Source organism: Lampetra fluviatilis, chromosome 1 (assembly GCF_964198595.1).
Source record: "Lampetra fluviatilis chromosome 1, kcLamFluv1.1, whole genome shotgun sequence".
NCBI classification, from domain to species: Eukaryota; Metazoa; Chordata; class Hyperoartia; order Petromyzontiformes; family Petromyzontidae; genus Lampetra; species Lampetra fluviatilis.
Genome location: NC_136275.1, coordinates 8,039,330 through 8,053,962, shown reverse-complemented (window position 1 = coordinate 8,053,962; position 14,633 = coordinate 8,039,330). Strand labels below are relative to the sequence as shown.

The window sequence follows — 14,633 nt, the reverse complement described above, 5'->3', positions numbered from 1 at the left end:
TAGTGGACATTTCAACACCTGATGGCCAGAATGCAAAAGTAAAAATATACATATGCTGCAAAAGGGAGAGCAATGGCTGATGCCAGGCCTTGGTGCCTGGCGCCAGGCCTTGGTGCCTGGCATCAAATGTGAGCTATGTTTGGCTTTGCAATCAGCTGCTATCACAGAGAGAATGGGGGAGTGCAAGAGGGCACAGCATCAAGGTAAATTGACACCAAGAGTCAATCCTTTATTAGGATATCCTGACCCTGGTTGTCTCCATTCCACAGCACTAAGCTTGTTTAAAAGCAGACCTTGTTTATCTGTTAAATAATTGCATAAATTTGATCGCTAAATTGCCACTGTAATGTTGTTAATTTTAATTGCACTTGCCGCTGCCATTTAAGCTGACGTAATTATTGACAAGATCTCATCGTGGCCAAAGCCGTTGATACCACGACCTCACCTCGCCGACGCTTTCTACCCACTGGCAGATTCTGTACCTGCTGAACAGTCAACACGCAGTGACCTCTAAGATCCGCCCTCACAGTCTCCCACCTTTTGATCTTAAGGTCTTCCCCTTGGTCGCCGAACTCGTGGAGACCACTCCAATGGCTGTATCGCCAATCAGCCCCCCTCTGTCCTTCACACACGTCCTACCCAACTGTTTTTTTGCCAGATCATATCTACAAAACTTACCTGTCACGTTTTCTCCTGGAATTCTGCATTGCTTATTCTATCTTGCCATGAAATTTCTAGCATCCGTTGCAAGACACCTGTCCTCAATTGTATTGGAGCTTATGCAATCCACTGTAATGATATTCCCTATAAATGTAGTTTATCAACCATAGGTCCTCTGCCATATGCCAAACTGCAGCAATATATGCCAGTATTTAGAATGATATCCGTCTTATAATAGGATAGCAATGCATGGTTTTCTTGTTACACAATTTCAACCCAGAAATACTTGCGTGGGCCCTCGATAGCATAGCCTCAAGCAAAGGTAAAGCCTGGACATGATGCCATTCCAGACCGGCTGCATCAATACAGGCAACTGCTCCAGACTAACAGACTCTATCCACGGCGGTAACTGATAACCCTGCGAGCCTGAAACAATGCAAGAGCGGCAACTCACTCAGTAAGCAGGCATGTACAAAGGGTCGCTTGCTAATAAAGTACGGTTTTAAAGATAGCCATTATTATTCACCGTGCAAATGGAGACTAAATTGCACATCTCGTTCCATATTGTACAGGTTTACCACAGAAAATCGCTTTACACGTATAAACTCCAGATGTTAATGCCACAATCCATAATAATAACTAGCCTTTGTGGCTATAAACAACAGTTTTAAACTGAAACAATTTTTTTTCAAATTAAATTACAAGAAGTTTCAGTAAAAAAAGTTGATTTTACAACGCAATCATCAATAGTATTAAGCAAGGATTATGTGTATGTTAGGCATAGTGTGTGTATGTTTCATCAACCAATATATTATTGACCTTTGTAACCAGGTGATAGGCCACTCAAAAGAGTATATTTTGCAAGGGAGACATGGGGTACAAACACAAAAACAACACGCACAGTGTGAAAGATGTCGAACAGAATACAATGACAAAAACTTTAAATGTATTAAAAAAACACTAAGTAAACAGCATACATTGGAAAATAGAACAAGCCGTGTTCGTCGTTTGGGAAATTTGTGTACAACACGTGTGGCAAGCGCATGTTATTTTCGTTGTAGTGTGTGTGGCATGTGTCCAGGCTTCACTCAGTGGGTATAGAATTTGGTGCACACAGGTTGTACAGACTGGATGTGGCGTGAATGTGTATAGGGTGTTTACGATGGACGCATTGGGGAGGATGGATTGTATGTCTAATGAGGGGTATAATGTGAGGAGTTTGTTTTGGAAGGTTAGGTGAAGTATGTGTGTATGTATTATATGTAAGCTAGGTGTATCGCGTTTAGAGTGTTTGCATGCACAGTAGAGTGTACGTGAGAATGCTGTTTGGATGTAGAGTGTTAAGATGCTGCTTTAAGTGTGTACAGCGTGTGCGTACTGTGTGTGGGCTGGATATAGAGTCTGATATGTGCAGGCTGTGCTAAGCGTGTGGAGTGTGCTGAGCGTGTGGAGTGTGCCGTGCCTGCACCTGCTGACAGGGTTGTAGTCGACGGGCTGGGTGCGAGAACGCTCCTGATTTCTTCGCAGCCGTCTCTCCACGGCTGCGTTGCGGCTACGTGGCTTGCCGCTGGGTGAAGCACACAGCTCCACAGATGTCCTCTCCAGCTCCTGTGCATGACAAAGGGAGAAACGAAGGTGAACATTTTGACATTGAGTCAGAAACACATCCCAATAATTTTGCTCAAAGTACTACCACACTTTAAGATAATCGAGAATGATAACACACCAATGAAATAAAGTGTTTTTTAGCCATAATCTTCCTGAATAAGAATATAAATTTACAAAAAATCTGCGCAAGTATAGGAGGATGCTCATCATCATGTCATTCACTACCATCGTGGTTTTTTTTTCAGTTACACAAGACTCTGACGAAGCTTGCCGTAAAGCTGTAATGGTAGTGAAAGGCGAGCGAGTGTGCTTGTGGTGTGCAGCGCTCTCTCAAACGTTGGTGGCGGCAGAAAATAAAACCGCTGCCCTAAGGCAAATGTGGCGGACGCATTTCTATGCAGCCCACTAAAAATAATGGCAATGGTAACACAAGCTGCAGGGATCTCCAACAACTCACGTGGCAATCTTTCGTCCACTAGCTTCTCAAAATCACAAGATGACTACTTAGCATCAGACTTTTCGTGTTATCACGTTCGTACATTTTGTGAACAGCCGAAGAACTACGAAGAGCTTCAGGCAGACTTCTAAATTTAGGCAAAGGAGATTACATGTGTAGGATTACCCTGCACGGCCGTGTAAGCTGGCATCCTGCAACAAGATCTCAGATTTCTGCTGTAACCCAAACTCTGCCATCTGCTCCTGTCCAGCACGCAAGAGCAAGCACACGCAGTGAACTGTCCAATACCGATATTCTATCATTGTGCTACATTGCGGCAAGGTTGTCACGATTGGCGTCTAAAATATCGGTTTCAGGAGACTGGCCATTTCTGTGGATCACAATTAGTTTGATCTTTTCTGATGTCAACGTGACTCGTGTGTTCTCTTATGATTTCTCCACAGAGGAAATTCTGGAATTAAAATACCTTTCCGCTTTAGCAAATTAAATAACTGCAGCAGAACACGAAAAGAGATTTTCAACGTGAGAAACAACATGTTTCCGTTCACATTTTGCTGAGATCAACGTTTACCATTCGCAAATGTATAGAACAGAAGTCTTGAAACATGCATACAGTAAATCATAGCCCATTACTCAACTTCAAAAGCGTGGACATTGTAGCAAAAAACCAACACAAATGCTGTGGGAAATCTTTAAGAAACTAACTGATGTCAGCATAAATATATCTACAAAATGGGGCCTTTTTGCCAGTATCAAAGTATGAAAAAATAAGAATAGGTTTTACCCTTTCTGGAAATAAAACTGGTGTTAAGATGTTCAAACACAAAATGGAAACCTTTTCCACGAACCTATTCTTATTTTTTCATATTTTGATACTGGCATAAAGGTCCCATTTTGTAGCTGCTCACCCCGAGTGATAAATGCTCTGATAGTGGCATTGTCTTTGTATTGTTCGCCTTTTGGCATTCTCTGGTCTGACACTGGTGGGGCTAGGCCCTAAAGAAGGCTGTCTCTGGTGTAGGCCAATCAGTTTCAAAGACAAAGCATATATTATCAGAGCATGTTTGTTTGCATATTCACCACAAGTACGTGTGGTTAATGCAGATTTGAATCCTCGCAAAAGATTTCTATTTGGTGTTTGAACATCTTAACACCTGTTTTATTGCCAGAAAGGGTATAACTTATTCTTATTTTTCATACATAAATATACCTCTCAAAATCAATAAATCTTCACGTAAAATTCCAATGTATATAGCAGCCACATCCTTCTTCTGCCAGCTCTAAAAAAATATTATATAAGTTTGAAAGCTCACCCCAAGGTGGGCCCTTACACAGTGTGTGACCCATAGGTGACCATTGCTATACTTGTGTAAGAAGCCTGCCCTCCATCACCATGCATACACACACGCACACCCACCATGGAAAACATCTTCCCTGAATGTGTGAAATGCACTATGCTATTTGTGAAATGCCCTATTTCAAACCTCCAAGTTGCCTATGCTATTCTACCATGAAATACTTAGCATCCTCTCCATACAAGCCTCAGTACTGCCAAAAACTACAAGAGTGCTTCAATAAGCAACGAGGTTTGAGTTATCCTGTGACCTATGTCACTGTGAATCGGTAAGCATTACACACTTAATGGTGCATGACCATGGAAAGCGCATGTAAGATTTTAATTTTCTGCAAATTACGCTGTGACATGGAAAATGTATCACGTGGTCAACAATGGCAGCACCCTTGAAAACCTGCACATTAGAAGAGCAGCGAGCTATTATTTACAGGGTTTTTTTCCCCTCTGAGGGTTTAAACACAACTTAAATTTACCAAACAATGGTGGTAACAATAGCTATTTTGGTAACATCAACTACAGCCAGCATCCATTATGAATCACAGTTCCTATGATCACTGTTACATTGTTTTTATAGCTTTCTTTTGGTGATTTCGAAAACGTATGGTTAAACCATGTTTGTTGAAGTATGGAGTTAGCCTGATAACTTTAACTAAATTGTCTTATGGTTGTTATTGTTAGACTTGCATCCCATTGGGATTTTTGCACACAGCGTTGTAATACGGTGCTTTTTTCTGGTTTTTCCTGGATGTTTCTGTTGCGCGTCGTCATTTTAAGATGTTCTTTGTTCATGTTTTTGTTTGTTGCGGTTGCAAGAGCCTCATGGCTCACAGGGCTATACCGAAAAATGAAACTGAAACTAAACAGGTGGAATAGCTGCCATCAGGGCACACACATGTGTGTGATGATGGCAGAAGTGATTGGTAATAATCGTAATAATAGACCAGTTGATACTTCAACTACAGCCAGCATCCATTATATTGGGTGGCAGGTGAGTAGGAATTAAGCACCACCATTACGTGATTTGTCTCGCATCTCTCGAGAGATATCACCCATATAATACGTTCAAAACCGGTGACCTTTAACTTTTGATGTGACAAGAGAAGAGTTATATTTAATTACAGTAATACCCCCGGTTTACATCGGGGATGCGTTCCTGAAAGGTGCGCCGAATATCGAAACAACATAAATCAAAGCAATTCACAGGGCAGGTGGAGGCAAATGCTGTTGTGGCGACGGATACGAGAAAGGAAGGATGATGCTGTAAACGACATAAGTTTGGGTTGAGGTGATGCAAATAAGGTAGTAGTAGTATTTATAATAAGGTAACGACATATTTTCAAAACGACGTAAAAAGGGGAGACGTAAATCGGGGTATTGATGTACCAGACTGGAAACTGTCGTGAATAAAATTAAAGCATCGCCACTCCTTCCTCTAAACCAGCCGCTGCAATCTATTCCCTCACACTCACCCTGAAGAGTGACCTTTTTTCAGCGACACTCATCTTTGCCTTATCATCCACCTTCTCTTCTTCTCCTGCAAGACATCATGAGCTGCCATCAGTGCAATGCACATTTTATTTTAGTTTAGCATTTTTACTAACTGTAATGCACTTTTTCACTAACTGTAATAGACGCAACAGAGCATTTGCCCTTCCGTCTCATTTTACATCAGCAGTAATGATATTGCCAAAAATGATAAAAAAAACTTTTCCAATATACCTATAATTCCCTATTATTGACAACCTCTGACCTGTTTCGTCAACAGTGTGGATGAGTTGTTTACACTGAGCCTTCAGCCAAGCAAACTCTCATACCAAAGCTGAAATAAATAAAAGTTGCATGAGTCTGAAAAAGATACATTACGGTCCCAGCATCGATAATTAAATGGCCTCATTGACATTTTGTCTCTGTTAATAAAAGTGTTGCGAAACTTCCTTGCCATGGGTGTCGAGGTGCTGTACCCTGGCTTGCCATGAGATGGCAGCACAGCAAAATGTGGGATAATCTCATCATTCATCTTTTCTGTATGGGGGTTTCTCCAGGTGCTCCTGCTTCCTCGCGCATGTATAAACAGTCATTCATTGTCTTTAAAAAAAAATCTTAATGTATAGAAGGACTGCAGGGTCTCACTGCCGTCTGCTTGTCTGTGCTTCCTCGTGCCTCTGAATCGTTCTCTCTCTCTTCTCGAGTGAGCGAATCATTTACACTTCTAAAGCACCTTTCAACCGAAGGTCACAAGGTCCTGTATAGAGCAAAACGAACCATGCAGGTTTACACCAATCAATCCCTGAAAAAACTGCGTCTTATGGCGGGATTTGAATAAACCGAGGGAGTCAGCTGACCGAATGTCCAGTGGAAGTGAATTTCACAGCCTGGAGGCCACACGAGAAAAAGCCCGGTCACCCATCGGCACAAACAACAGGCCATAAAAAGTCCACATATGGGTGGATATTAAAGCTCCACTTGCATGGCTAAACTCCTGGGAACTCACCTTCTGACCCATCCAGGCCGATGAAAGGTCTGCTGCTGAAAAACAAACAAGCCCTTATTTTATACTCTGCTGCTTCTCAGATCCGACTCACACCGAAATGCATTTATCTTTAATTTCACCACAAAACAACCACAATAACCTCATAAAAACGTACAAATATTTTCCAATGTTACTATTAACAATTGTGATATGAATCATGTTTAATGTCACGTGACATGTACCATGCCTTCAAAGTCCAAGGTGGCTTAATAATTATTTTGCAATGAACAATAACATTTGGTGATGACATGGCCAAGCAGGAGCGCGTTTTCCCACTTGGTTGTAGAGGTTCAAGGTTCGAATCCAGCAGCGGTCCTGGTTTTTACTGCGGGTGTATTTAACATATCAAATGCGTGCCGTCTACTTCACAGTGGGCATTAAAGATCTCGTGACATTATTCGCAAGACTGTCGGCCATTGTGTGATAGCTTCATGGTCCAAATTTTAAGAATTTTACCTGCATATTACTCACGTGTAATTTAATCTACATTGCAATAATCGCCCCCTACTGTGAAACCTTGCCAGGACCCTCCTAACTCAGGGAGGCTTTCCTGGGTAAACAAGCATGAGAAGAAGAATACACCTGTTTTTTTACAGGGTATTATGTGAACATATGTATGTTCCGATTCATGTACCTATTTTGGACCGTCATTCTGCCACTTTTTTTGCACAACGATGGCCGATTCCATAAATAAACAAAAACATGCCACACGTGGCAATTCATGTACAACCCATTACGTACAAAACAATATGTATTCTGCCACGATTCATCGCACAATTGCAGAATGGCCAAAAGTGTGCAGTGTTAAGGGTTGAGTTGACATGACAGAATTGTGATAATTGGTGCTGATGATAACGTAAAACGAATGCTGTTGCTGCATATGATGATTATGATGATGAAAACGATGTTGCCGTTGCCATTGTAATTGCTGAGTTGATATTGCTTCTAATGAGGACAATGACAACGATGAAGGAATGTTTATCAGGGTGCTGGTGGGGAGGCCTACATCCAGCAGTGGATTGACAAAGGGCTATACATTATTATTACACATTTTAATGTTTACCGAAATGCTTGGCGGTTTTCTTGTTGTTATATTTGCTTGAGCATGCATGCCACTGATGTTTTCCAGGCATGCTGATTTAGCAGACTTTGACTATTTTTTTTATCATATCTTAATCTTTGATCTTGAGTAATGCTAATTATTTATTGCCCTTTGTCAATCCACAGGTTTTGACCTTCGAGTATGTGTCTGGCTATGAATGCAGCAATAGGTTCTTCAATCTATCTGTGTTGACATTTGAGTGTTATCCCCTCCAGGCAAGGGTTTCCTCTGTGTGTCCTGGGTACCGTGCACTGTCCTCCCGCTCGGCAGATGTGATGGGCTGCGTGCGGAAGCGTTCCGAGCTCCTCCTCTCAGCACCGCGGGGCGAGCGGGGTGAGCGTGCCACGTTGCTACCGCCACTACTACTGCAGGCATGCAGTGGGGTGAGGTACAGCAACAAGACAGGACATTAGCAGAGCAGCACAGTGACATGCGGCAAAAGCCTATGACAACACGCAAAGCACCACGTATGCATGCACACACATCAACACAAGCGCACGATGTGAACGCATGCAAACGACAACAGTGAAGACGGTGGACGGCCAGTGGGGTCAAATGCAATGCATGGAGCCATCGCAGTCCACATCACAGCAAAAACGCGGCCAACAGCTGGATTGCACAGTATGTAGGTTCACGGAATTGTGATATCAAAATAGCAGTATTTTGCAAGAAATGTGGACTTCATTCATGTCAACCATGAAACACGACCCCGACCGGTGAGAGTTGCGCAGTGAGATAACAGAGCCCACGTCAACTGCTGACACAGCACAAGATCTCACGAAGCAATTGCCCTGAATATGTCATCAGTCTTAATCTGTACAAACAAAACTTTATTGTAAGTACAAACCACTTATAAGTGCATTGACTGGGACTTTAAAGAAAGAGTGCATAACAACACAAATTCACGGTCTAAAACGAAAGAGGGAGCATTCTCAGTGGACATGCATCACAGCAGCACACTGCAGGCCACTTGAGCCAGACAAAACCAGCAGTTAAAAAAACTTCAGTAACAAAGCACACATGCTACTGCTTGTAATTAACTAGGTGGGGGGGGTCCCATAACAGCGGTGCCAGTGTGCGCACACAATATAACACACACACACATAATGTGTGCTGCAGTGGGCTCACGTGCATAAACAAACATGTTATCAATAGTGAGGTGACAGTGAGACAATCTTAACATCTACTGTGTTGAACAACCGAAATAATTCTAGATTTGAAGTTTTCGTGACTGCAAGGGTCCATACTCTTTGGTTTTTCGGTAAAGTCACGTAGGTAAAAAAGAGAAAATAAATTAAATCACGTAGTGACGCCTCATTCATTTTGCTCGAGCAGTCAACACCTAGTGTCGGTTGCTTGTGTTGCTTCCGAAACGTCGTGATTTAATTTATTTTCTTTTTTTTTACCTACGTGACTTTACCGAAAAAATCTAACCGAAATAATGTGAGAGATATATATATATTTGGCACTGGCATGAGTTCATGTAGATCACTCTGAAAATGAAATTTCAATATTCCTCCAATTGTTTTGGTTACGACTGGAAGTATTGTTCATGTTCACAGTAATGTTTTTATGTTAAGTATGTCCCACTGTGCATGCAGTAAATTAGCGACACTCACACAACAGTCAAACAACGAAAGGAACTCCACACGGCGGCTTTCTTTTTGTGTCCACACAGGGCACGCTAGGGTCTGCGATGCTGCCTTTGCAGCAGACAGATTATGCACCAACTCAATTGAACAAAGCGCAGCTGACACTAAATATCACGTGCCTGAGGACCGTGCGGACAGAAGAAGAGAGCCGCTAGCTCACAGGTGGTGAAAACCTACGGGCTGTCTGTCACGCGGGCGTTCGCGGCCGCAAACAGCCTGCGCAACTTGGACACGGAGATGCGTGTATCAAGAGGAGAACTTTCCCCCCATTCCCCCTTCGTGCCTCCCTCCCCCTCCTGTTCAACACCAACTTTCACAAACGCTGGCGACCCTTCAGCGCTTGCTGGCCGACATCTGGGCCATTCCACCTCACTGGCCCACAATCCAGACGTGTTGTCGGAGCAAGAGGGGAGATCGTTTGAGAGGGATGTGGTTCTTCTCAGCCACTGGTCTCTCCTGGGTGTGATCCTTGTAGAGTGAGAACTCATGTAGTTTGAGGCAGGATCTGCAATCGGCTGAGAGTGTTGACGCATGACTCTCAGCCTGGAGTGTGCTTGGGTGTCAAACTTCCTACTTGTCGCACACCTTTCAAAGGGTTCGCAACAAATTTGGTTGATTTGGTCTCCACTTGTTCTATTTTGAAGAGAATCACTCTCCGTCATTCTTCTGCCAGACCAGGAACTGTTCTCAAAGTTTCTTATCCTCAAGTTTGTTTTTGAAGGAGTCTCTCCAGAGATCACTTTTCCATGAAACAATTTGTGTGCCTCTTCCTTTGGAGTGAAGTCACTGCCATGCAGCCGCACACGTTCCTGCCTCCATGGACTCTCCGGCTCCCGATGGCTCTGCTCCTGGATGCCATCACAGAGGCTGTGATGGCTTCTCAAGAGTCGTCTTAGAGCAAGATGGAGAAACAGGAGAGGGCCTTGAGTTGCGTCGATCGCCCCCATTTACCATTACAGCACAGCACTCACACATTCAGCACCACGACACAAGAACAAGGCATGCGCAGCCTCCACAAACAAATAACGAGTCGTCGGGCCATATGGAACATGGCATCACAGCTGACACAACCGAGGCTCCCGAGTGCCCGTGTGCCAGCACATAAACCATCACGCGAACTCCGGTCATCCTCACAGCGGCTTTTGGAAAGCCATCGAACAAAGTTAGTCACTGAATCGTGTGCTTTCAGATGTGCTTCTGCGGCCATCTGGAACGCTCTTCCTTCCGATATTAGAAAGCCACTGGAGCTATGCACTTTATAATCTGGATTGAAAATTCCTTTCTTCAGAACTGCGTTTTGGGTTTAGTTTGTTGTCCTTCCCCCGCACCTTCGATTAGCGTGGCTGGCTATGTATGGTGCGAAAAAAGTTCAACATACATACGTACATACATACTTCAACCCATGCGCACTGCCTTGCGAGGCTCACTCTCAGCAGCTTTATTAATTACAATGGAACAGAGTGTTCCCTAGCAGTGAAAAACATGAAATTATTAAACAAAACTTAATATGTTCTACGCTGGAGGGGGTCTCCTCAATAAATAAAGAAAACCATTTCACGCACAGGATGAGTTGAGCAGCACATACCTCCAATTAACTGCAATTATCCACAAATTTTTACCATGGATAAGTGGAACAAAATGCACGGATAACTCCGCAGATGATAGGATCTGCAATATTGGTCCCCTCCATTACTGAGGCTACTCTCCTGAATTCATTCAAGCAGAATGAATTCAGGAGAGAAAAAACGAGATGGATATCTAATAGCAAGTCAGTGTTACACACATGAAAGTGGAATGTAAACACACCATTAACACAACCCAGAATATCCTCTCTAGTTAAAAACTATTAAAACTATTTTATATTGTACCAAGTAAGACCCACTGAGCTATACAGCTCTTTTTCAGAAGTGACCTGTCCAAAACATAGTTGGCTTACCACGTGGAAATGTATCGCAGCCAAATGCCCTAAACACGTGATGTTGATTTTAAATGTGGAGGGAAAAACCGGAGGCCTTGTAGGAAAATCCACGCGACCATTGGGAGAACATGCAAACTCCAAATATACAGCAGGCGTCAAGGTCGGGATTGAACCCACGTCCTCCTGCATACCAGGGGAGGGGATTTAACATCTCGCCACCACGGCGTTCTGTTTAGCATAACTATAGATTGGCATACCTCCTGCTGGACATATATACCCTGCCATTTACATTCACATTAAACACTAAAGAAACCACAGCAAGTGCCTTTATAAGCAGCACTGCATCCACAATGCTGCAGATACTCGGCCAGACCCTCCCAAGCCACTGATAGGCAGCGTGAAAGGCAAACACACCAAACTCATCAATTGTAGACGCACGCGTCCACGTACACAAATACAACAGTGATCCTGCATACATCTGCACACACACACACTCCTATGTCCTACACACACATGCAAACGTGTGAGCACTCGCACAACTACTACCAGCACTCTCATACATGAATACACTAGGTGATTCTGTCTTTGACCAAAGGTGATGGTATATTTTACTTCATGCTGCTTTTTCCAATTATGTATTGGATTTTGTTCATTGCTGTTGTGCTTTTTTTTCTCCAGAATCTTCAATGTTCGAGTGATGTTGAACAAATTAATTATAAAACAAACAACATGACACATTGTGCATGGAAAACACTTGAACCACACATTAACAGACACACATTTTCCAAACCTTAACATTCCATTTCTAATACATGCTAATCCATAAAGAAAACGTCACTCTACGTCACAGAAGCGGTCCCATACACACAGCTAGACTCCACACAGCTCAACACACGGCACACCGCACAACCGATTATATTATTTTCACAAAGAGAACAATCTCATCACAACCTTGCACGCTCACCTTTCTGCGCTGAGCAAGTCAGGGCAAGGAGAGGCCGAGAGCTCAGAATGAGACCTGCTTGGTGAATCCAGTATGGAGGCGTTCAACGAGGGGCTTGTGTTGACCTTGGGGTCAGTGTCTCCGACAGGCTGAGCAGAACGACGACGCAGGCTGCTCCGGCTCGGCTCCAGGCTGTGGCTCCTTGCTACAGGTTGGCGCGCATCACTTGGCTTCTGCTCAAAACTCAAATTTGGTTCCATCTCATTTTGATTACTTGGGATAAGAGAAGGTGGCACCCTGCTTTCTCCTCCACCTGGGCTCCGTCGATAGTAATAGGTTGCCGTTGAAGTGTAGTTCTCCAGCAAACTCTCCCCTCCCGCAGGATCAGCATCGTGGGGAATCACCCGTCCGTGTCTATTTGTGTGAACTGCATCTTCCTGAAGAGCTATTTCTCCAGCTGCACTATCATTAACTTTGTTATCAATATCAAGAGATGGAAGATGCTGTCCCCTTCTCGAGGATAGTCCTGTGGTGGATGTTGCCAAAGTTGCTTCATTGTCATCTGAGCTTCTGCTTACAGGAGATTCCCGTGCACGTGAGCGTGCTCTGCGGGGTTGTTCGCTCCCCGTTTCAACGGCGTCGGGGCCACGAGTTCTCGAGCTTTCACTTCCTCCGTACTTCTCGGCGAGCTGCCGGCGCCGCTCTGCCTTGTAACGCGCGATCCGCTCCGCTCGTGACTCAGCATCGCCGGGGGTAGATGCCGCTTGCTGGCTCCGATCATCCGGCTCACGCACCGCCTCCCTCGTATCTGGCCCCTTCTCCGTCTCCCTCTTTTGACCTGCACAAGCCAGCAGCGACAACCAGCACAATTGTTATTCACAGTTTACATTTTCTTTGCAGTTTTAGTCGCAGTTGAGTTTATCATTTGGATGGCTTGGGCCCCTTTAGATCGTGACACCAGCACAATATTTGTTGTTGTTGTTGTTTAAAACGCAATTGCTGAGCACAGGGCCCAAAGGCCACAAACGTCAAGTGGCCAGAAACAACCAGCACTATCAACGTTGTCTTTTGATAGGAGTTTAACACGTAGGCTCTTGAAACTAATTTCATCCATAATATCTAACCCAAAAAACCTGAATTGTGCAAGGTTATGAATGAGTTGAGTAAAAGTGACGATGGGAGGGAATTTCAAAGTGGAGCAGTGCAATGGAAGAAGCAGAAAGCAAGTGTTGTGACCTGCAGTGTGGCGAGAGAGTGAGTGTGCTGTTGTGACCTGCAGTATTTTTACCAAAAGGGCTGTAAGAAGTCATAATTCTCGTTGTACACTGTGTCATTTTCTTTTTACAGTTTGATATTTTTTTTATATTTTACACAGTATGCTAGTTTGTATAGGTTACATTTTAAATATTTATTTTGAATTCACATTTCAAAAAACACATCCTTGGACGCTTCGCGCCTGCTTTCCAAAGTTTGTTTTTTATATCACACTGACTTTACACCACATTTTCTCCTCTGTATACCATACAACAAGAGTCTCAATGGACTCTCGCTTGGTAACACAGACGGTGCCCACTGACCAACTCCAAATGGCTGGGTAAGCCAGTGGTGATTTGTCATTTTGGTGACCCGGGTTACATTTACAAATGAGACTATCCTGGTCTTTTAAATTCTCACCTGGTTAAAAAATATAAACTGGAAATTTGACGTGGCATTAATGAAGTTTGCAGTTAAGATACCAGGATTAATTTTGTAAATTATACTGGAAATTACCAAGGATGACCTGCTTTATAATTACAGAACACTCATTAACACTCTCAAGCCAGAATTACAAGTCGTCAAATAAACACCCAAAATATGTCGAAAAATATTGAATAACATTGCAAAGCAGTATGTATATCATAGCGGTCCAATCACGGTGGACGTCACACACGGAAGGGTTGAGCATGCACGCATGCGTGCAATACCGAATCCATTGGTGTGGTCCACACAGGCGGATGTGGGGGAAGCTGCCACGCGTCGAGTTGAGCTGTCCCCTTCCAGCACCGGCCTGGTGAACACCCTGGTCCTCACGTTCTCCTCGTCAGTCATGGCATCCACGCGACGCGACAGGCGTTCTCTCCTGCAGCGCACGCACACACACACGTGTAACCCCGCACACAAATCCTCCAGCATGCAACATTATGAATGAGCATAAACGTCTGTAGTGATTGATTATGCAATCACTCTACACGCATATGGCCAGAGTATACCATATGTAAACACATGCACGTATGAGCAGTGGCAAAGGCTATCACCACTGAGTGAGATTGAGTGAGAGAAGCAGTGGAGAAGCTGCCGCTCAACTCACAAGCGAGATGTTCCATCCCGTCGCCGAACATATCGTGCTTTTTAAAAATATCCCAAAACAAG

At 43.7% G+C, this 14,633-nt stretch overlaps 1 protein-coding gene across 1 annotated transcript in view; it reads right to left on the bottom strand.

The window, feature by feature from the left end:
• LOC144936435 (supervillin-like) overlaps positions 1-14,633 on the bottom strand; it is a 155,211-nt gene that overhangs the window by 79,886 nt on the left and 60,692 nt on the right. The window contains exons 6-11 of the mRNA XM_078863489.1: positions 14,189-14,343; positions 12,246-13,062; positions 7,957-8,076; positions 6,571-6,605; positions 5,549-5,613; positions 2,129-2,268 (exon numbers count right to left, since the gene is read on the bottom strand). Coding sequence (XP_078719615.1) covers positions 2,129-2,268; positions 5,549-5,613; positions 6,571-6,605; positions 7,957-8,076; positions 12,246-13,062; positions 14,189-14,343 — 1,332 coding nt within the window. The remainder of the gene's footprint in view (positions 1-2,128; positions 2,269-5,548; positions 5,614-6,570; positions 6,606-7,956; positions 8,077-12,245; positions 13,063-14,188; positions 14,344-14,633) is intronic.